Here is a 24,288-nt window from a genome sequence, read left to right on the forward strand (position 1 = left end):
ATATGGAAATGCAGAAGACCCAGAGTAGTTAAAATAGTCTTGAACAACAAAATTGGAGAACTCACACTTCTTGATTTCAAAACTCACTACAAAGCTATAGTAATTAAGACATGGTACAGACATAAGGATGGGCATATAGATCAACAAAAAGAATTGAAAGTCTAGAAATAAATCCTAACATTTATGGTTAATTAATTTTTTGGTAGTGGTGCTAAGACAATTCAGTGGAGAAAGAATAGTCTTTTTAATAAATGGTACTGGGACAACTGAATATCCACATTCAAAAGAATGAAATTGGACCTCTACCTCCCACGATATACAAAAAATGAACTCAAAATGGATCAGAGACCTAAATGTAAAAGTTAAAACTATAAAACACTTAAAAGAAACCTTAGGTGTAAATCTTTGTGACCTTGGATTAGGTAGTGATTTCTTAGATATAACACCAAAACAGCACAAACAACAAAAGAAAAAAATAGAAACATTGGATTTCATTAAAATTTAAGACTTTTGTACTTCAAAGGAACTGGTCAAGGTGGAAAGACAACTCTCAGAATGGAAGAAAATATTTACAAATCATACATCTGATAAGGGACTTATGTCTAGAATATATGAATAACTGTTACAATGCAACAGTAAATAGACAAATGGCCCAATTAAAAAGGGCAAAAGATCTGAATAGACATTTCTCCAAAAAAGATAGGCAAACAGACAATAAACTCATAAAAAGATGCTCAACATCATTAGTCATTAGAGAAATGCAAGTCAAAATCAAATGAGATACTACTTCACATCCACTAGGATGGTGATAATCAGAAAGACAGTAAAAAGTATTGTCAAGGATGTGGAGAAATTGGAACCATCATACATTGCTGGTGAGAATGTAAAATGGTACAACCACTGTAGAAAAGTTTGGCAGTTCCTCACAAAGTTAATCATAGAAGTACCATATGACCCAGCAATTCCACACCTACGTATATCCTCAACAGAATTGAAAGCCTTATGTCTACACAAACATCTGTACACAAATGTTGATCAACTGGTGAATGGATAATAAAATGTTGTATATCCATAAAGTGGAAAATTACTCAGCAATAAAAAGGAATACTGATACATGCTACATCATAGATGAACCTTGAAAACATGCTGAGTGAACAAAGCCAGTAGAAGAAAACCACATATTGTATAATTCCATTTATGTGAAATGTCCAAAATAGGCAAATGCATAAAGGCAGAAAATGGATTAATGGTTTGCAGGGAATGGGAGAAGGGAAGATAAGGAGAGATTGCTAATGGGTGAGGGTTTCTTTTTGGTGGGATGAAAATGTTCTAAAATTAGATAGTGGTAATGGTTGCACAACTCTGTGAATATACTAAAAACCATTGATGTGTATACTCTAAAAGGGTGAATTTTATGGTATGTAAATTATCTCAATAAAGGTGTTACAAAACATCAGATTTAGCACTTTAGTTAATTCATGTATCGTAGCTTCAAACACTTCAACTCACAGACTTTTTAAATTGAAATTAATGAAAATGTAAATGTTATGTAAAAAAATTTTAAGCATAATTAGCCAAAGTAAAAATGTAGTTTTCTGAAGTAATATTTAATGTTTATCATGCTGTTTTATTTCTTGATTTTTTTCATTGATGCTTTGCAAGTTCAATGCAGGAATCCTCTTTTAATTTCTTTAAAACCATGCTTAGAATGTCACGATAGAAATGGGGTTTAAAAAATTAAGTATAGTTTTGGTATAAATCAGAATAGCATGACAGAACAAGATTGCAATTACTGAGTAGCTGTGTTTGGTAACAGTTTATTCTTGCAGATTCCGTAAATTCCTCACGATTACTTAAGCTGCAGGGCCTGGGAGAAAGGCAGAGAAGTTTAGGGTTAGGATGGAAGTCTGGGTCCGGCTCACACTCATGATGAGGAGGGCTACCTCCTCTTCCTGACTTCCCATTTGAGAAGGTTTTTCAGATTGGGGGTTTATCAGAATTGTAAGGCAAATGACCCTATTGTGTAGTTATCCCCTGAATCACTATGCTATTTGATTCAGTGTCTGACTATCTTAGTAGTTGAGATTATTGATGGATTTGTGCAGAGGCTAAAACTCTGAGAAGTTTATTAATGAATATCAGGGTAATTTAATCTTCCTGAATCTTCATGAGACATTTGAAACCCATAAGGGACAGTCACAATGTAAATGCCTACAGGAATTAGAGAATGTTAATGAAGTATCATGACATGGAAAGGTACGTATTAATAGACTTTAGCACAGACTAATTTCAGAAGACCTGGGTTGGCACATAGCAAATTAATTGAAAAAGAGAATGAAAAGAATTTAATGAAGTGACTGTTTTTTATTCAGCTGCTTTCAAAATTGTGAAAACATGGCTTGGTCCAGAAGCAGTGAGTTTGTTGAAGTTTGCAAGTAAAAGTGACATCCAAGACTATGTCAGTGTAGAATACCTGCCTCCCCACATGGGTGGAACTGTAAGTATAGTACTCGAAACTTGTTTCTGAAATAACACTGGATCACAGTACATTAGGCTGTATTCTTTCCTCAAGGAAAAAGGAAAATCAAAATCTTAACATCCAAAGAAAGATCATAGATACCCCCAAAATAGAAAGCAGCATTATGTTTTGTATTTGTTTTCAAGTTGTTAAATTTTTATTTTTGAATAGGTTATATATTTACACAGTTCTAAACTGCTGCTATCCCAACCACCCTGTTCCCCTCCCCAGTTCCATTTCTTATATTTCCAGGAATCTGTATTGCCTATAAAAGCACCTAGAATATTATATGTAATATATATAAGCAAATATAGTATATATGTCATTCTTTCTCCCTCCCATCTCTTCTGAACAAGTAGTATATTTATATACTATTGTGCATCCTGCTTTTTTCTTCACAACATGTCTTAGAGATCATTCCAAATCAGTATGTGACAAGCTGTCTTACTCTTGTTTATGGCTACATAGTATTCTAGTGTCTAGAGATGAACTATAAATTATTTAGTTAATAACCATAAGTTACTTAATTTCCTTTTGATGTCTTTAGTTTGTTTCCAGTTGTTTACTGTTGAATAGTCTCTTTAAAGATAGTATATACTATCAAGATATTTTTTGAAATGATTTTACTACTTATAAATAAGAGACCAGAAGTAGATATGTGTTAAATTTTTAATACTACATAACAATGAAATATATTGTGGTAATCACTTTTTTAATAAACTGTGAAACCTATGGATTTGGTATGCTTTAGGTTAACTTGATTGATAATATTTTCAATTATTTGATTTTTATAATCTACTTTGTATACTGCCTACTTGGCAAAATTGTATTCAACCAGAACCAAGGGGCTAGCAAGATGAAAAGTTTTATGTCCTTTTGCTTTTTTATTAGAAAAAACTTGAACCAATATTTTTAATTTGAAGTTTGCTGCTTTCCTATTCTGAGGCTTTGTATTTCACATTTTAACCTAGAAAAACAGAGTGTGGTTCATTTCAAGTACTACCCTCAGTTAAAATAGCAATTTGATTGATTCATCATTTGTAATAATTTGCCCACAGAATTATTGTATCTTAAAATTAATAGCATTTAGTAAAACTTATTTTTAGGGGTAGAAAAGGTTATTTCCCTTCTCTGTTGGTAGTGGTGTATTTCTTCAAGATTGTAGTCAAAATTGTAGTAGGATTACTATTCTTTAACATAAGTTTTTTTTTTTCCCAAATGTAATACGTACACATGATTTATTATTTTGAAAGCAAACAAGACCAAAGACTGGAAAGTACAACAGTACAGTGAAAAGTACATCTCCCTCCCCGGGTCACTGCCCACTGCCACTCCCTAAAGGCACTTACTGCTTCCAAGTTTTATTCTATCCTTTATATTTTTTTTACATGATGGTCACATACCATATATATTGTTCTGTTGTGGTTCTTTTTGGACATCATTTATTTTTAGGTTATACCATATTGATTGGTAGAGGTCTACCTGATTTTTTAAACTGTTGTAGAATATTCCATTGTATGGATATAACATAATGTGTATTTTAATCAGTTCTCTTTTGAAGGACCATTAGTTTTCTAATCTTTTGCCATTACTAATAGTGCTGCAGTGAATATTCTTGTAAATAACTCTTAGTGTACGGGTGCAGCAATATATGTAGAAGATAAACTCCTAGAATTAAAATCATTAGGTCAAGGGATATACTTAGTTTAAATTTTGATAGGAGTTATCAATTTCCCTCTAAAGAGATTGTGCCCATTTATGAATAATGTGTGAGAATGCTTGCACCACGTCCTTGCCAACACCATATATTCTCATTTTTATAATCTTTGCCAGTCTCAGGTAAAAAATATTTTATTGTAGTTTTAATTTGCATTTCTTTTATTGTAAGGCATGTTGAGCATATTTTTTATGATTTAAAAGACAGTCTGTTCTTTTTCTATGAACTCTGTATTATTCCTTTATTCCTTGTTCTGTTGGGTTATTGCTCTTTTCTTCTTAGTTTGTATATATTAACAATAGCTGTCTCGTTCCTAATATGTGTGGTGCATGTCTTTCCAGTTGTGACCGTTAAAAAAAAAATTTTGTTTTTTAAGATGTTATTTTTCGAGGATGGTGGTAGTTGATTCGTTGGGTTTTGTTTGTTTTTTGTCATTCAGAAATGTTTCGTTTTAGTGGGCTCAATTTTTATCAATATTTTCATGCCTTCTAGGGTTTTGCTATGCTTAGAAAGGCCTTCCCTACTTAGGTTTTGTTTTTTTTTTTTTTATCTTCCTATGTGTTGTTCTGGAGCTTATATGGTTTTCAAAAAATACTCTCACCACATATACACACACACGTTTAAAGCTTTTATTCATCTGAAATTTTTTTTGGTATAAGGAGTGAACTAAAGATCTGACTTAGTTCTTTTACAGATGACTGACCAGTTGTCTCACACTGCTTACTGCTCTTTCCCTTTTTGGTTTGAAATGTTTTCTTTGTTTTAAATTTCACTATTCTCTTGGCCTGTTTTCTTGGCCAGAGGAATGGATTTTAACTTTACTAAAAGAATTATTTCTCTACCCATCTCTTAGCAGACCGATACAAAATTCTTTTCTTTCAGGATCCTTTCAAATATAGCTATCCACCACTAGTAGATGATGACTTCCAGACACCATTGTGTGAAAATGGGCCTATTGCCAGCGAGGATGAAGCCTCAAGTAAAGAAGATATAGAAAGTGATGGCAAAGAAATCTTGGAAGCAATTTCTAATGAAGAACAAACGGCTCTTCTAAAAAAGGTAATTTTAACAAAAAAATGAAATCAAGTCAAAAGCTATGGCCTAGCCCCAATTCTACCAGCAGCTGGCTACGTGATTTCAAGTGATTCACTTAACTTGCTGTCCTTCCACATCTTTGTATTAAAATGAGGAAGGATGGCACTCGCTGACCATTAGGGCCGATATAGTGTATAAATGGCTGATTCCATGCTTTTGTATAAAAATTGGCAAAATGCACCCAGAGGGAATTGTTTTATCTAAAATATTTTTTATTTATCTGAAATAAAAGTAATTAATTTAAAACTTTATCTTGATCTGCTTCCTCTATTTCATTTTTTAAAAAGCACTTAGTTGTTATCTTTTTATGAATCTTCAGGGGCTTAATGGAGGGATAAATACATTATAATTTAGAACAAACTTAAAGACTCTTAAGGGAAGGACCACATTATATTTTCTATGGTGACCTATTTGTAGTAGGCACTTAAATAATATGTTAATAGTCTTATTAATGTAGGTTAAATATATTTAAATATAATAAACCTATGTTAAAGATTATAATTTGGATTGAATCACTATAATGTTTACTTTTGGGCCTAATGAACTGCCCAACTGTCAGTGTAAAACTAAATTTCTTTATCTGTTCTTTCTTCATTTGTTTTGTCTTTAGATTAACCTAACTGAACCTACTTCCAAAGCAGAAGAACATGAAAAAGATTCCAAAATGAAAGCTTTCAAGAAACCCTTGAGTGTGTTTAAAGGGCCCTTATTACACATCAGGTAATAGTTGAGGATTTTATTAGCTATGCTTTTATAATATATCTTGATCATCTTAAGGGAACTGCAAAATTAAGAAAACTTCCGTACTGTTTTGAAACTGTGGAAATACAAAATTAAAAGTTATCTGAAGACTCACCTTGATTTCCAGACATAGTGGATATATTTAGCTGCCTTTGTGTTATTTATTCCATTGAGTGTGTTTAAAGGGCCCTGATCCCACATCAGGTAATAAAAGTGAATATTCATATATTAATGATAAATCTGAATGATGTATATTTTCCTCCTTTTACTGATACTGTTTGACTTGCACAAGTTTGAGGATGCCAGAGATGGCATTGAAGTAGGCATTTGTTGATTTGACCTTCCAAAAGCTAAAGCTGAACCAGAAAAGTGGGTTTTTTACCAAAGCCAAATTTCAGTACATCTGTATTTTTGATTTTAGGTTATTTAATCCAAAAGATTCAGGATTGTTTCTTTATCATTTTGTAAAGACCTCTTTCTCACTAGTGATGCTTTTAGTTGGTAAATCTATATAGCATTATGTTGATATTGCTATACCAATTTGATTTAGTGATGACCTAATATATCATTTTCTATCCCTTTACTTGAAAACTCTCTATGTAACTGTTTTGGGTATGACTCTTGTGAACAATCACCCAGAGTTTTAAAAAATCTAATCTGAGATTCTCTATTAATTGACAAGATTGATTTGTTTATGTATATTTTGATTATTGTTATTTTTGGATTTATCTTCACCATCTGTATGTGTGTGCGCGCATGCGTGTGTGTGTGAGAGAGTGTGCATGTTGGGGGAGGGAGGGAACCGCATGCATGTTCTGTTTTCCATGGTTTTTCTTAACCATTTTCCCCCTTTGGAGTTTTGTTTGTTTCCCATTCTTCCCTCTAGTGGTTTGGAAGTTACACATTGTTTTTTCACTGGAGGCCTGTCAAAACCATAGGTCCTAGCTTATAAATGTCAAGGTATGGCTGGAAGAGCTGGCTAGGGAGAAAGCCATAGTGGGACAGGGCAGCTTCTAGGCCTGCACTTTTGGGCTCTATACCCCACCCCACCCCCAGCCCCCAGGAGAGTCACAGTCCTTTTCCTGCCAGCACACAGGGACCCATCCAACATCTGTCTCCCCAAGGCTTCTCACAGTTTTTATACTGGCTCCTGAGAGCAGTTCTAAGATCGATAACCTTCCTGTCTTTTCTGTGACACATTTCAGATTGGGTTCTAAACGGACGCCAGCAACCATGCCAAAGCTGAGCAGAGTCCTCTTAGGAGAGTGCTTCCTTAAAGATGGGTGTTCTTTAGATGAATAAATATCTCTGATATGCAGACATTCCTGATATAAAATGAATATATTTAAAGATGTAGCTCAAAGTCAAGAGCTATCTGAAGAATTCATCTTTTTATCTAGAACACAAACACTGTCCTTCCTATTGTTTGGAGGCACCTGATACAATTTGGCTAATATAACTAAACTACACAAACTGTGCTTGAGTCTTTTAGTTTTTATTTTAGGTCGTGGGTATTACAGTGGCCGATAATAGTAAAATTTCTATTTTGAAGCTCACTGATTTTACTGTTTGACAAATTCTTCCTGCAGTTCCCACCCCAAATTTTATTTCTGTGTTTATTTTTCTCCTCCCATATTACTTAGGAAAAGCCTTTATAGTAAGGAATTACTTTGTTACTTAAATACATCCCTAATGATTTTTCAGGTTTTGCTTTTCTCTATTGGTATGTAAAAATATGCCCCATTCTAATGTGTTTGTAATTAGGTTAAGTTGAAGCAGCAATTCCTTCTTTGTTTTGATTATTATCTATAACTTTCCAAAGAGTTTAAATAAACGCACCTTAAGATGATGCTGATTGCTATAGGACTATTGAGAATCTTCCTAATTCTCTCTTCTGTTCTTTCCTATTTTATTTTGATCTTGGGGAAAACCATAGGACTTTTTTAATAGCATGCATTGAATCAGTAAGATTAAACTGCAAAATATATTAGGTTATTGTTTTATAATCTTTTCTTTTTTGATGAAATCTCTATATACAAACGAGCATAAAATATTAACCAAATATTTTTCTTCAAGCTAATGATTAGATTATTTATTCTGAGAATTACAAATGCCTTATGCTTTTGTCACCACCTAGCCCAGCAGAAGAACTCTATTTTGGAAATACAGAATCTGGAGAGAAGAAAACTTTAATAGTGTTGACAAATGTAACTAAAAACATAGTGGCATTTAAGGTAAATATCTTGAAAGATATAATAAATTATGTCTCAAAATTTGACATGGAAAGTGATTTTAGATGTATTTTAATTGAAAGATTGATAGTTTTGAACTTACACAATGTTTTTTATTTACGGTATTTTTAGGCATGTTATACTGCCTTCTAGTTCTAACCGCATCGCATAGCTTATCTAAAATTTTTCCTGGGATCTGTATCTCAATCTTTAATGTGCATTAATAGGCTAATGTCCAAATTTATCCCAGGGTTTAATGTCTGTTAGTAAATAAAAATCCAAGGGAAATCACTCTTCATTATATGAATGCTTTAATTCCTAAGAGTGAAAAATAAAACTATAAAATCGAAAGTGCATTTTCCCCCAAGTGTGGTACATTCTGAAGTATGGTTTATACTGGATACTAACCAGATATTGAGCTTTAAGTGTAGCAAGATGGAGTCCACCGTCACCCCATATTGTAGGTATTACTTCATTAAATTGTCTATTTAAATTTAACCACTAGGGGGAGTGGCCTGGTGGCATAGTGGTTAAGTTCACGTGCTCTGCTTCCGCAGCCCGGGGTTTGCAGGTTCAGATCCTGAGTGTGGACCTATACACCACTCATCAAGCCATGCTGTGGCGGCATCCCACGTACAAAAAAATAGAGGAAGATTGGCATGGATGTTAGCTCAGGGACAATCTTCCTTAAGCAAAAAGAGGAAGATTTGCAACAGATGTTAGCTCAGGGGCCAATCTTCCTCACCAAAATAAAATTTTAATCACTGGGATGTTCTGGTTGTCCTTTGATTATCTACTGTTTTTTAATTTCTGAATGCTAGTGTAATGTGTTCTAATGTGCACTCAGTTTTTTGAATTTGTATTAAATTCAGGTGATTACCAGACAGAATACGTATTTAACAGATGGATTATTTTTTTTTTTATTTAAGAGGAAGGCTAAGTGACAATTGGACTTACAAGTGAATATACTTTTTTAAATCAGTTGAGGTGAGGTGCTTTTTTCATTATTGATGAGGAAAGGTACAATCTATGCGTTAACCACCAAGGTTGTTTTATAGACTTTGTCTGTTGATTATTAATTTTTTTAAAGTCATTTGTAAGCTATTTCCCCCCCAAAAGCATAAAGGTTATTATGTGATTACTGTGTTTTATAAACAGGTGAGAACAACTGCTCCAGAAAAATACAGAGTCAAGCCAAGCAACAGCAGTTGTGACCCTGGTGCATCAGTTGATATAGTTGTGTCTCCCCACGGAGGTGAGTTGTCACCTGATAGCCACAGTGGGGGACCTGGGGCTGGGTGATGAATCAGCAGAGGTGGGACTAGAATCTAGAAATAAGCAGTGTCAGCAATCACCTCACCATACTCTAGGCATCTGTTTTCTCACGTGTAAAATGAGAGGGGCAAATGGGCCTCATTGACATTGCCCTTTCCACATTAAAATTCTTTTTTTTTCAATTTTTGTTTTGGATGTACATCATATTTTGAATTCTGTATACATTACATCATGTTCACCACCTGAACACTAATTATAGTCCATCCCCTCACATGTGAGCCTAATCACCCCTTTTGCCCTCCCCCCTCCCCCCTTCCCCAAAGGTAACTACCAGTCCAATCTCCAATGCTATGTGTTTTTTGTTGTTGTTGTTTTTATCTTCTACTTATGAGTGAGATCATATGGTATTTGACTTTCTCCCTCTGACTTATTACCCTCAAGGTCCATCCATGTTGTCACAAATGGTCGGATTTCGTCATTTCTTATGGCTGAGTAGTAGTCCATTGTGTATAAATACCACATCTTCTTTATCCATTCGTCCCTTGATGGGCACCTAGGTTGCTTCCACGTCTTGGCTATTGTGTATAATGCCACAATGAACATAGGGGTGCAAGTATCTTTATGCCTTTGTGTTTTCAAGTTCTTTGGATAAATACCCAGCAGTGGAATAGCTAGATCATATGGTAGATCTATCCTTAATTTTCTGAGGATACTCCATACTGCTTTCCATAGTGGCTGCACCAGTTTGCACTGCCACCAGCAGTGAACAAGGGTTCCCTTCTCTCCACACCCTTTCCAACATTTGTCGTTTCCTGTCTTGTTAATTATAGCCATTCTGACCGGAGTGAGATGATACCTCATTGTAGTTTTGATTTGCATTTCCCTGATAGCTAATGATGTTGAGCATCTTTTCATATGCCTGTTGGCCATCTGTATATCTTCTTTGGAGAAATCTCTGTTCAGATGTTTTGCCCATTTTCTAATTGGATTGTTGGTTTTTTTGTTGTTGAGCTGTATGAGTTCTTTGTATATTTTGGATATTAACCCCTTATCTGATATGTGGTTTGCAAATATCTTCTCCCACTTGTTAGGTTGTCTTTTCGTTTTGTTGATGGTTTCCTTTGCTGTTCAGAAACTTTTTAGTTTGATGTAGTCCCATTTGTTCATTTTTTCTTTTGTTTCCCTTGCCTGGTCAGACATGGGACTTGAAAATATGCTGCTCAGACCAATGTCATAGAGCGTACTGCCTATGTTTTCAAGTCCACATTAAAAGATTTTAATTGTTTTTTAACAAGTAAAATGAATTTCAAAAAGAAGTCCTCATTTTTAGAATAACGTTTTCCTTTTTAAAAGTAGTTCTGTATTATTCTTTTTCCTTAATGTTGTTTTCTAGAATGATACCTTAAACCACATATCCAACCCTTTGTAAAGGTTCCTGTTTATATAATGTTACCCTTTTGGAATGCAGGTTTAACAGTCTCTGCCCAAGACCGTTTTCTGATAATGGCTGCAGAAATGGAACAGTCATCCGGCACGGGCCCAGCAGAATTGACTCAGTTCTGGAAAGAAGTTCCCAGAAATAAAGTGATGGAGCATAGGTATGCTTTTTACTCATAGAAGCTCAAATGTGATGGGAAGAATCAGAGAAATGTGCCTACGTGGGCTAGGCAGGCATACCTTCCTATTTGCATTTGGCAGACATTTAGGCTTCTAGTGTGGCCCTCAAGCTCTGCAAGGCTCTGGGGTGCCCAGGTGAATAAGACCTGGAGTTTCTCGAGGAGGTTGCTAATAGCAGAGACTTGCTTGCAGGCTAATGCAAGAATCTGGATGTGTCAAAATTACAAACACAGCTTTCTCTGTCACAGCAGTTCCCTTTGTAGGAATGCTCACCTTGTGTACTAGCATGTGTTTTTGCAGCATCATTTGTACTAGTGAAAAATGGAAAAGAAAGAACCTAAATGGTCACCAGTAAAGCAATAGTGAAATGCAATTGAGTATATCCACACTAAGGGATACTCTGCAGCCATTCAAAAGAGTCAGGCAAGTCTGTTTGTTCTGATATGGAAACACATCTATGATATATTATTAGGGGGAAAAAACCCTACTCACAGAAAAATATGTATGACATTGTCCTATTTAAGAGGGGAAAAGCCTGTGACATGAAAGGAGAATAGAGAAGGCGGCTGTGTTGTGGTTTTATTTTGAAGTGTGCCCAGTTTTGCTCCCCAGGGGACACTTGTCAATGTCTGGAGACATTTTTGGTTGTCACAACTGGGCAATAGGGTGTGCTGTGGGCATCTAGCAGGTAGAGGCCAGGGATGCTGCCAAACATCCCATGATGGACAGGACAGCCTCCTGTGACAAAGAATGATCTAGCCCAAAATGTCAGTAGTGCCAAGATTGAGAAGTCTCAATTGAGAGTAGTTAAGGATGGCTACTCTGATGACATTTGAGTAGGACTTGAGGGAAATGAGAGAGTAAGCCACATAGATAACTGGAAAAAGAGCTTTCCAAGTAGAGGAAACCACAAATGAAAAAAGGAGTGTACTTGGCCTTTGTGAGGATCAGCAAAGAAGTCAGTGTAGCTTGAATCTGGTAAGGAGGGACATTGTGGGAGATTGTCAAAGAGACAGTAGGGAGCCAAATCATTGCCATGGTGAGGACTCGTGATTTTGAGAGGAGAAACCGGTAGTTGGTGCTGAGCAGAGCCATGAGGTGATCTGGCTTATTTTTTAAGGATTATTCTGGGGACTGTGTGGAAAATAGACTATGGGCAGACACATGTAAAAGAGTGATATTAAGTTAACACTTAAATAGAGCTTGCTGTGTGGCAGCACGGTTCTAAGTGCTTTTACTCTTATTTATTCATTTAGTCATTGAAGCAGCCCTAGGAGGTAGGTCTTTTTTTTACTTTATAGATGAGAAGCTGGGAAACCTAATAATGGTCACAGCTGAATTAAATCTTCAGAAAAGTAGTTGAAAGAATACAGATGTGACTGGAACACAGAGTGTGAGAGGATCCATGGTAAGAAAAAGTTGGAGAGGCAGACAGGGCCCAGAGGAGGAGCTTGATCACCATCATAAAACCAGTGGGAGAGCATTGACCTGATCTGTTTTGCCTTTGACAAGATCACCATTTATGGGGTGGTTCATGGTGGAGAGGAGAACAAGAGTGGGCCTGGGGAGACAAGCTTTATTTCATCCCAGCAAGAGAGTAAAAGTTAGACCTAGCCTACAGGAAAATTGAATGGCCAAACAGAGGAGGACAATTCAGCATGGAGTCAGAAGGGAAATCACTACGTGAGCTGTGTTATGGAAGCCCAGGGAAGTGCATCTTTCACAAAGGAGGAGATGACCAGAGGTACCAAGTACTGCCATGCCAGTCAAGAAGGGTGAGGTGTCAGCAGTGGCCATTGCTGGTGACATGGAAGTCATCAATCGATGACCTCATGGGGAGCACTTTCAGGTGACAGGAGCCACATGTGAGAGACGAGCCAGATCCCAAAGAAATGAAGGTGGTAAAACTGTTCTGGAGGTTTGGCTTGTTGGGGAGGGACGAGGAGTCATGTTTGGAAGGAAGAATGTGGTGGCGATGAAAGGATTGTTTGGGTTTTTTAATGGGAGAGATGTGAGCATTATTTAAAACCATAGCAAGGGCCATCTGAAAAGGAGAAGACTGACCATACAAAATAAATCATTGACACTGAAATTCCTCAGAAAGCTGGAAGGGACAGGATCTAAAGCCAAGGTAGGGATCAGTCTTAGGAGGGAGGAAGAAACACAGATATAGCTAAGGTTCATGATGGGTTTGGCTTGTTTTTAGATGGAGTAGTTAGATATTTAAATTTTCAAGTTATATTACAGGAGGTCCTACTTTTTGTCAAAGGCATGGCTATGGAAACATATTGTTATGTATAAGCTGCTTTGTTCTTTTCTTTTTTTTAACTGTCAAGAGGGAATCACTTATCTCACAGAAAGACGGAGCCTTGGTGGTTTGGTACTGAAGGCCCAAATAAAGCACTGCCACCTATCTAGAAAGGGTGGTTTCCTTCAAATCAGATCAGATGAGTTCTACTGAATACCATATAAAAAACTTTCCATAGGCTACTGAGCAGTATCTGCAATTTCTTGTGTTATTTGTACATGCATTAAGAAGCTGGAAGATGTAGGAAAGGAAAAAAATAATTTTACCTCTACACTTCTAGGTTCTTGACTGAGACCCCCATCCCCCTGGTAATCAAAGACAGATTAACAGGAGAAGAACAAACCTAAGTTCAAACATATATACTTCCTGTATACATTGGAGATATCCAGGAAAACAGAGTAAAACTCTCTAAAATGGCCCAAGCCTCCACCTTAAATACCATCTCCAGCTAAAGACAAAAGAAAGATGGTGAGGGGAGCCAGTTATAGGAGGCCATCAGGGAAAGTACAGTAAACAAGGGTAAGGTTATTACATAGATTTAGGTGAATTCCTCTCTTCTTGAGGTCCCCAGAATATCCTGAGCCTGCCAGGAAGTGACCTTCATTATTCACCTGGTAAGGCTATTCAGAACTCTATAAGCAAGGTACCAGGTCAGTTTTTTCCAAGGGGCTTTATTGGCTACATAAAGTCAACCTTAGTTCCTTAAAGTTGTCTGGTCATATCTGATTTTATGCCTATCATTTTCTCAATATGACATTCCAGTCAAAGCCTTGGTAATATATCCATGTTTCGTATTGTGTCCTGTTACAAGGAGAACAGATTCTTATTGAACTTATGCAAATAACTATATTGCCGTGAAAATAAGAATGCTAAGAGTTCTCAAATTCTGGAGGTATCAGGTAGGGAGAAAAATTGTTTCAATTCTTCTTACTAAGGTATAATTTACCAAATTGCTATAAATCCTAGATAGCTTAAGAGAAAAGAGACAAAGGGTTCCTTAAATCATGAAAAACAAAATATTAAAGAACTAGCAATCTTTCAAACAAAAAGTAAAATCAGTTCATTCTATCTCATGTTATTAATTCTTATTCTGCTTGAATCCAGTTTTTCCATTAGTTCTGGAAATTCTTACCCAATTCAGTTTTATGATCTTTAAGTTATCAGAAACCTGTATTCTGGACTACTTGTTAGAGTCCTTTCCATATTTGCAAAAGCATGAGTAAAACAATAACTTCTATAAATGACAAAAAGATTTAAAAAGGGCCACAGGTAAAGATATGATAAGAGTTCATTATAATGCTATTGACAAGGAAATTTGGTTATTTCTGTGACATACAACTGTTAAGATAATAACTGGAATTACAAGTGATAACATATTTCTCGGAATTTTATACAATTTCTGGAATGCTTATATTAGTAACATATCCATACAAATATAATCTAAAGGAGGTTTAGTATTCTTATTTGACAATGCTTCCCATGTAATTTAGCATATCCAGTAAGCCTAATTAGCTTTAATATCTCTCTTTTTATAAGGAGAGAGAACAAATCTTTTGAGATGTCCCAGGGACCCTCTGGAAAGTCCTAAGGTTAGTTTGAGGTCAAAAAGACTTCATTTAGAATTTGATTTTGGCAAGTTTGTCAAAAATATCAAAAGGTTTTGGACACTTGACTAAATAGGATCATAGATCATTATGAAACAATACTTAATTATGTATTAAACCAAAGTGACAATAAAAGGTTTCAAAGGCAAATACAAAAGGTTACATAGTTATGAGCAAAACTTAACCTTTTTAATCTTTAGAAGACTGTGTTCTTAAGTAATCAAAGATCTGATGATAAAGATAACGTGAAGCACAGGAAATTGTTTTGATCAATCGTAAAATCTTTACTTTCTAGGCAGATTACTTAACAGGTAAAAACCTTTCACAATCTCTTATCAGGAGCAGACCAATAGTGCAATAAGTCTTTGTCCTTGTAGCAGGTAAAAGAAAACTATGTCTTAGTTTTACGTAAGTACACTATTGATATTAAAGCCTTTATCTTTTTTTTTTTTTATGAGGAAGATTGGCCCTGAGCTAACATCTGTTGCTAATCTTCCTCTTTTTGCTTGAGGAAGATTGGCCCTGAGCTAACATCCATGCCAATCTTCCTCTATTTTGTATGTGGGATCTCATCACAGCATGGCTTGATGATCAGTGTGTAGGTCCATGCCCAGGATCCGAACCTGTGAAACTTGAGCCGCTGAAGCGGAGCACACAAACTTAACCACTACGCCACTGGGCCAGCCCCTTAAAGTTTATTTTTAACACCCTTAAAACAAATTCATTCAATTTTAGCCAGCTTGACTACACAAGGTAAAATTTTCTCTTTCCAACTTCCTATATCCATTTAGTTGGTCCTTTATTCTCTTCTTAAAATAAGCAGCTTTACTTTAGGACAAAATTACTTTTATTTCCCTTAACAAAAATGCATCCCCATAGCTCATGTGTTTTCTTGGCCAAAAAGACATCCTGCATTCCTTGCATATGGAGTCATTTCCCTTATTATTTCTAGTAGTTTTACTTACATATATTAATTAGAATTCTTAACCCTTTGTTGTTAGTGCCGAGTCAATTCTGACACCTAGTGACCCTCTGTACAGCAGAGCAGAACCCTGCCTGGTTTTTTTGCACCATCCTCTCACCTCTGACACCATATCAGGAAATGCTCTGCTGCTATTCACAGGGTTTTCATGGCCTGTTTTTTCAGAAGTGGGTGGCCAGGTCCTTCTTCCTAGTCTGACTTGGTCTTGATGCTGTGTTCAAAACTGTCCACCATGGGTGACCCTGCTGGTATCTGAAATACCAGTGGCATAGCTTTCAGCATCATAGCCACGTGCAGCTGCCACCATATGACAATTGACAGGTGGCATGGTTCCCTGACCAGGAAATTAACCTGGAGCCGCAGTGGTGAGAGCACTGAGTCCTAACCACTAGACCACCCGGGCTGGCTTCTTGGCCCTTAGAAACTTTAATTTCTAGTGAAAAGTAAGAAGTAAGCCATTGTGGTCTGTTTTTAGATTGGCAAATTTATGAATACATTTCATAATTGAAAGTATATGCTTCCTCATATTACAGTTTTTCAGTGTGGCACAAGGTATGTTTACTAACAGACCCAAATATCTTTAGTTCCTCTGTAATAAGAAACCAAAAGTAGATAAACTTATATTCAGTAATTAATGTTTTAGTATTTTATCTTATTTGGAAATGACCTAGTTATTCAATGAATTTCTCATCATTTAACTTAGTAAAACTCTAGTTTCAAGTTACCAAAGAGATTTGGAAAACTATTTTTAAGTGGACATAGTATAAAACAAAATCATTGCTGAAAAGTTCACCTAAAAACTTATCCCACTTAAATCTATCTAAATCACCTGCTCCCAAAAATTATGTTTAGACTATTCACAAAAACTTGATGAGACATTAGATAAAGTCAGCCATCATCCCAATCTATTCTTCTTGCTGACACATTTTTTAAAAGAGATAACATGAACTTATTTGAATAGTAAACACAGGTAGAATAAAAGTTGCATGTCTGGATTATATCTAATGTTGGTAACTCTGGAGACATGCCTATTTTAATTAAACCAACAAACTTACCTTTTATTTACCAAAGATTATCCCAGATCACATGAACTTGAGAAACATTTGGGTTAGTTTCTATATTTGAGCGTTTTAGTAATACTTAGTTTGGTAAGTGCTTATTTTTCTTTAAGCCAATTAAATAGAGGTTTCACAAATTAATTTTGGCAATACCATCTGGATGTAGAAAAACATCACACATCTGTAACATACATCTATAGACACACACAAACATACAGATAGACACAAACAGGGACCTTATAGCTCTAGTTCTAAAATTTTAGCCATGAATCAGGTACAATAATACAAAACCCACTAGTTTATTAAAGACCAGTTGGATCCAACTTGTGTTTCTGCCAGCTGGAATAAGTTTACCTGCTCAGGTGGCTAAAGCTTGTTTACTAACATTTGTACTTTTAATTTTTTTTTTATTTGCCCAATTTCCAAATAGCTCCTTGTTTTCCTTCTGATGAGAATCATTTCCCTGAAGTTTGCATTTCAAAGAGTTAGCTAGCAGGTCCTTGAGAAGATGGGGTATAAAATTTACATTTCAAAGGAACAGAGAAAGTATCCAAGTTTTTTTCTAGTAGTTTTAGGATATATTTGCCTGTTATCAGAGATCTAGAGTAATTACTATTAAATTTTTCTTAAGTGCAGGACAGTTCTGTTTCTAATGTCCTGATTTTTTACAATACCTACAAGTATATTGAGGTGAATAAGGGAGGTTTGGGGATTGGTAAGGATAGGTGGACTTTGAATTGCTTCTGGAGCTGCATTTCTGGTTTTGTAAAGATTTGCAGGACAAAAACAGTTGCTTTTAATTCCTCAGAAGAATTGGATTGCAGCCTGAATGATATCAAGGGACTGACTTGCCCATCCAACTATACTTTCTTCAATTTGCTTTATATCAGGAACAAGATTGCCAACTAAGATGGAAATCAAATGATTTCTATGTTCTGGAGCTTCAGGGTTTAATGCAGTATGCCTTTAACAAGTCCATATCAAGTATTCAACAAAGGCCTTTGAATGCTCTCCTTTTTCTGAGTGCACAATTCAATCTTACACCAATTCATCTTAGGGGGAAAAAACCCCTAAGATTGCTTCTTTGAGCCACTGAACATTGGCCTTCAGCTGATCCATTTCCTGATCAGTTGTAGGAGTGCCTAGGAGAAATTCTGGTCATGTTTCTTCTGTGATGAGGGTTTTCCCCAGGGGGCTGTCTGGCTTGCAGTATAATCGTAGGTGGGAAGAACACCCCGTAGCAGCCAGTCAGCGTCCCTGTGAGTGGGGACTGAATGGCCACTGATCTTTTTAACTCTTCTCTAAATTTGGTAGATATATTCTGAAAGTGGAAGTAAAAAGAGCTCTGTAATTTCATCTTGCTAAGGAAGTCCTTAAGGCTAGCCGCCATACTCCTTCGTGGCCTCCTCTCAATTTGGTCTTTCCATAGATACCAGTAAGACAATTGTTTAGGATGAGAGCTCCCTAAAAATTTTTCAGACACAGAATTTTTTCCAATTCAAAGGATCCATCGTCTGGCCGTTGACAAGTAGGGTCTTATATTAATCTCAATAGCAACTCAAACTAATAAGCCTTTTTTATGGCTTAACCATGAATGCAAGGGGTGTCCCAAAAGAGGATACAAAATATGCAGCCCTCACAAGATCTAGAAAGTTTACTCTGAGAGTTAGCCTAAGAAAGCAAAGACCTTCATTGTCACAGGCAGTAAGAATGGTGTAGTGAAGATGGTCTCCAGTTACCCACAAGAATGTGAGATGCCTCTAGTGAAAGACCTGCTAATGAGACTTCTCCAGCACTAACAAGACAACAAAGGTTGAGATGACAAAGGCTTCTTATGGACCAGGGCCCTTATGACAAACTCCCATGAGAGCTGGCATGGTCGGACACAGAATGCTCCTTGTCACTTTGTGTCTGAGATCCCCAGCCTATTTGGCTGGCCACCAGATACATGCAGACATACATGCATCCTCCAGTTTTCAGAGACCAGGGAATATTCTCATTGGTCATAAAGCCAAGCTCTCAAAACGTAGAACAAGACAAAAGGGAAACCTCATCTGGCCTATGGTTCTCCTCATGACAAATGACACAAAAGAAATCAATGACCATCTCTGGGAAGAAAAAGGATCAATAGAAAACAAGGATACTCATAACAAAAATCGCTACTAAAGTCACTATACCCAAAGAATTACTTCACATAAATATTGTCTTCTGCTAATCTAGATTTGGAAAGGAAGGGACAAGGTGAAACTTCTACCTCCTTCTCTTGACCTGGCACTAGAGTAAGGTCCAGGAGAACTGACTTTGGTAAGAGTTCTTACCCTTCCCAGGCTTCTGCTAGTTTTCCAGGATTCCATTTGCAGATGCCCAAGCAAGTATGGTGTCTCAGCAGGTCCCATAGTAGGTTGCCAAACCGTAGGATAGGAAAAATAATTTTTCCCTTTACCCTTCTCAGTTCATGGCTGAGGCCCCCACCTTCTGGTAATCAAAGACAGATTAACAAGAGAAAAACAAACAGAAGTTTAATAACATGTATACCTCCTGTATACATGGGAGAGACCCAGAAAAACTAAGTGACTGCCCGAAATGCCCTAAGTCACCACCTTAAATACCATCTCCAGCTAAAGACAAAAGAAGATGTTGGGGTGAGGGGAAGTTATGGGAGGTGACCAGGCAAAGCACAGTAAACAAGGGTAAGGTTGTTATGCAGATTTAAGCCCTGCCTTCTCCATTGATGAGAGTTTCTAGAGATTTAGAGTCATCCTCCTCTTCTCCTCTTCCTGCTACAGAGATGGAGACACCCTTAGAAATGGGGATTTCCCTTGCAAATGTGAATGTCTCTTACAAAAGGATAATGTCTGCTGTTTCCTAAAAATAATCACTCAAGATAATCCTTATGCCAAAGAGGCGTATTTTGGGGTGGTATATTCTGCTCCCCTTCAAAGATAAATATACACTGAGCTGCTACCTTATGTGTATCTAGGGGGAGGAATGAGTACTTTCACTTCTGTTAACATATACTTCTGTGTTTAACATTTTTCAGTTTATATTTTACTTTTATGAAAAAAAGTCATTAAAAATTTTAAGTTATGTTTCCTTTGGATTTTCATAGGTTAAGATGCCATATCGTTGAGAGCAGTAAACCAACCACTCTTACATTAAAAGACAACGCTTTTAACATATCAGATAAAACCGGTGCAGATATATATCTACAAGTAAGTGTTCTTTCTTCCTAACTAAAACAAAGTTGTTAATGCTAACCAACGTTAGAAATCCATTTTTTCCCACTGACTTAAGGAAGCCCTTTGGCATAGACACAACAGAAATACTCTCTTCTTCGTTAAGGGAAGTGAAATCAGAAATGGTAAGCGGTGAGTTACTTTTGGAGATATACTGACATTTTAGCAGCTCTGGCCATTTTAATTTGGACTAGGGACAATATAACAAAGCACATGATGGGTTGGGGAGTATCAAAGAATTCAATCTCATAGAAAAGATACCATGTAGGGTGTTTAAGTTTGAAACAGACTGAGGGGCTCTCTTTCTGAGTAGTGGGTTTTGGTACCTCCAGGAAGTGGTTGCTTTGCTCCTTTCTCAACTAGAAAATTAGACCTTTTTAAAATGAGAGAAGGAGATACATGTCTCTTCACCAAACAAATCTAATTCCTTGTTGCATTCCAGCTCCCTGCCTTTCAGAGTAGATGGACCCATCCCGTAAATGTTTGGATTTCTAATATTCCTGTTTGTGGGATTTCTAATATTCCTGTTTGTCATTTACATGATTAATACACTGTTTTATTGATACAAATCTTTCATCCTTTTTTCCCTCTTTAGCTCAATCGTTTACTAGAAAGTAATAGGAAGCTTGAAGACCAAGTTCAGCGTTGTATCTGGTTCCAGCAGCTGATGCTTTCCTTAACAGTTATCTTGCTTGCTTTTGTCGCCTCTTTCTTTTATTTGTTGTACAGTTAAAGAAGTGGTGCTCGGTAGGAAACATGGCTCTTTCATTCGTTAGTTGGAAAAAGTAAGACCCAGAACTTCTCCACCGTGCTACTAAGAGTGTCACACATCTCTGCTTCCTAAAAGGAAATGTGCAATGAAAGAGATACATGTCTTGAAAATAAACTGTTAGAATAAGGAAACACTGAAGAAATTGATTATAAGAGACTATAGCTAGTTAGTAAAGTAAGAAGAGGCATATTTGTTTTGTAAACTAATAGTTTGGATATAATTTATTTTTTCCTTTTGAATTGAATACCTTTAAAGCTTAAGTTTTATTGTGTATAAACATTAGCTGAACTGAAAAGTATAAGTAACTTGCTTTGTTGCAGCCAAAAAATGTAATCTGCTTTTTTTATAACAGAATTATTATAGCTGAGCCAACTTATTAGCTTTTCTATACTATGTATATAGAACATGTATATTGAAAAAAACATACAGAGTAATTTCTGTAATAATGACTTTGTATTTTGGAGAATTACTTCCAGATGCTAGTTAATATTCTCTTGGAATGTAAAACTATTTAATGCCAAACCACCTTTAGCCTTTGTTTCTTATCTTTCTTCCTTAACAGCCTGCCTTTTATTAATCTCGGACTTTTTTATGAACACACTCATTTAGATAGAATTTGGGAAACTAAGTTTGGTTGGATTTTCTTTGAATTGTTAGTGATATCTAGAAGGAAAATCTCTTCAGTCCCAGTGTCCAGTCTTTTTTATGCAGGTTCATGTTGCCACTATGGCTGGACACTGACCCTTCTGCATCATTTATTGTAAAGGCCTGATCTTCCATTGCACCATCTTCACTTTCTTTTCTAAGTGAAAGGAGATAAAATTTTTTGAAAAGTTACTTTTTGAAATGCATAGCAGAATATTTCGTTTGTATTTCCATTCCTTGTTAAAATCAGCCATGAGAAGGAAATTTGACAAAAGACTGGAGTGTCAGTAAGGGTGGAAAAAAAAAGAAAAATTGAAACTCGTGTAACTCGTGTCAGTTCTCCATTCAAGAGTGAAAAATATAACTCATAATCAACTGTAAAACCTTCAGACCAGGGCTAAGGGACTTGCTTGATACTCTGCCCTTGTCACAGTAACACTGAGGATGATTCCTAAATTGAAACACTTTGCAGGAGCAGAGGCTAATGAAATTAGTTTGTTTTCTTCATTAATATGACCAGTTTCAGTCTGTGTTTGTTCACATGTAAATCTACTTTATATGCAAGGAAAAACAGTATGCCTGTAAAATAAATTTTGAGTTTTGATTGAGCCATGTTTGGAGATTTTTTTTATTCTGAGGTTCATTGTTGGCGGCTTTCATCTTGGGAAGTTGATTCCAAAATTGAGTTGTGAACAATGATATAATAGACTCCCTTCAAAACTGGCATAGGAAATAAAACCTTAAAAGGACACTGGTCTGATACGTTGTCTTAATTTGGGTTTTTCTGTTTCAGTTTGCCAACTCCAGCCGTGAAAGTGACTGCAGTCCACCCTAAGTACTGTCCATAGTACCTCCCTGTGTGTGTGCACAGTGGTTTCCCCTTCTGTGTTAGATTCCTGGCTTTAATATAATCTAATCCCAAAGCATTTGTGTATGTTTTTTGTTCCTCGGCAAATAAATGAGGAAATGATTAGTCAAAATTGGAAATGTATTGTCCTAACAGTGTCCCTTTAATGTTTCATATGAAAATTATGTTGACTCACTAAAATGTTCTTCCCTAATCTCTGGCCAGTTGAATTTACTAACATTTCTTCTTAACATTTGTTTGTCTGTTAAATGTGACTAAGTGAAATTATTGAAAATTAACTATAAAATCAAAGGCATCTAAACTTTTGTACTTGTCTTGCTTAGTCACATGTATTTACATTTGAATTTATTCTGTCTTCATTTGATTTTATTTAATCACGTTTGTATGGTTATTATTTTTGGTACTTTATATTAATAATTTTATTTTTAATCATATCATTACCTGTTCATGACCAAATTACCAAGGACCAACATTTAGATTTAGATTGTTTTCACTTGGGAATGGAAATTAGTAGATTTCCCATGAAAACATTAATGAAATATCATTAGCTTGATCTGCAGGTAGCCTAAAAATGAAATTACTGGAAACCTAGCCTCAAATTTCATAGTAATACCATAACTGTTTTTATATCTTGCCACTAAGTTTGACTGAATTTAATAGCACTTTATTGTACAATTGCAAAGATATATTCCTAGAATTGTTGCCAGTGTAATTTCTCTAATGTTCTGGTGCTTTTCATATATTTTCAGTATTTTTATTACTATATTGGTATTTTCTTTGTATAAATTGATCAAAAGAACATGTTTTCTATTTTAATATGTTTTAGAAAAGTAATTACATTTATGAAATAAATATCATCAGGAAAAACCTCTGGTCTCTAATTGATAAAGCATCTTAAAATCAATGTTCAGGCTCACTCTGACCTTTTAAAGATCACATGAATTTCTTTTGGACCTGCTTTGCATTTTTATAAGGACAGTGCCGCAAGCTTCCAAAGATGCAATTGTGTTATCAGGTGAACCTGAGCTTAGTGTGTCCCATTTCTCCTTGACCACCATCAGGGTCTGGCTGCTCTTCAGTGGAGCTCTCGGTCTTCCCCAGACTTAGCAGTGGACTTGCTGTCACAACTGGGGGCTCCATCATGGAACCTAACGCTAGAGCTGCTCCGTGTGCCCACGAAACCTAATACCCACACAGCTTCCTGCCTGACGAGAACCAGCAGGAAGCAGGATGACGAGAAGTCCTACCTGGCTGCCAGGCATATGGAAGGTAGTCCATGCTAGGAGGCACGGGAGCACAGGGTGTGGGTGTGGTTGGGGAGGAGTTCTGGGGATTGTCGGTGTGGTCCCCTCGCTACTGGAAGACACAACTCCCAAATGGCAGCTACCACTTCATAAAAACATAATGAAAAGGACAAGTCCATCTTCTAAACTGAAAAAGAGGTGGAGACACAAAACCATCAGAAATTCAAAACATAACTACAAAGACAGAACAGGAACCTGCCAAGAAGCACCACACCCTACCCAGGACTGTGAGGGCGTGGTCTCCTTTCCTAAAAGACAATTAATTTTCTGGGAAACAGCAGAGCTCCTGTGGGGTAATCTCCAGCCAGGAAAAGATG

General features: G+C 36.3%; 1 protein-coding gene across 2 annotated transcripts in view; it reads left to right on the forward strand.

The window, feature by feature from the left end:
* The window catches only part of MOSPD2 (motile sperm domain containing 2), a 53,463-nt gene extending 29,933 nt beyond the window's left edge, over nucleotides 1-23,530 (forward strand). The window contains exons 8-15 of one of the 2 annotated variants that reach the window (XM_070502353.1): nucleotides 2,373-2,497; nucleotides 5,118-5,294; nucleotides 5,941-6,050; nucleotides 8,209-8,305; nucleotides 9,461-9,557; nucleotides 11,046-11,175; nucleotides 20,256-20,358; nucleotides 20,978-23,530. In XM_070502353.1, coding sequence (XP_070358454.1) covers nucleotides 2,373-2,497; nucleotides 5,118-5,294; nucleotides 5,941-6,050; nucleotides 8,209-8,305; nucleotides 9,461-9,557; nucleotides 11,046-11,175; nucleotides 20,256-20,358; nucleotides 20,978-21,115 — 977 coding nt within the window. In that variant the 3' untranslated portion in view covers nucleotides 21,116-23,530. The remainder of the gene's footprint in view (nucleotides 1-2,372; nucleotides 2,498-5,117; nucleotides 5,295-5,940; nucleotides 6,051-8,208; nucleotides 8,306-9,460; nucleotides 9,558-11,045; nucleotides 11,176-20,255; nucleotides 20,359-20,977) is intronic. The other variant, XM_070502354.1, reaches the window with a different exon arrangement.
* The last annotated feature ends 758 nt before the right edge of the window (nucleotides 23,531-24,288 follow it).

The sequence above is a fragment of the Equus asinus genome, chromosome X (assembly GCF_041296235.1).
Source record: "Equus asinus isolate D_3611 breed Donkey chromosome X, EquAss-T2T_v2, whole genome shotgun sequence".
NCBI classification, from domain to species: domain Eukaryota; kingdom Metazoa; phylum Chordata; class Mammalia; order Perissodactyla; family Equidae; genus Equus; species Equus asinus.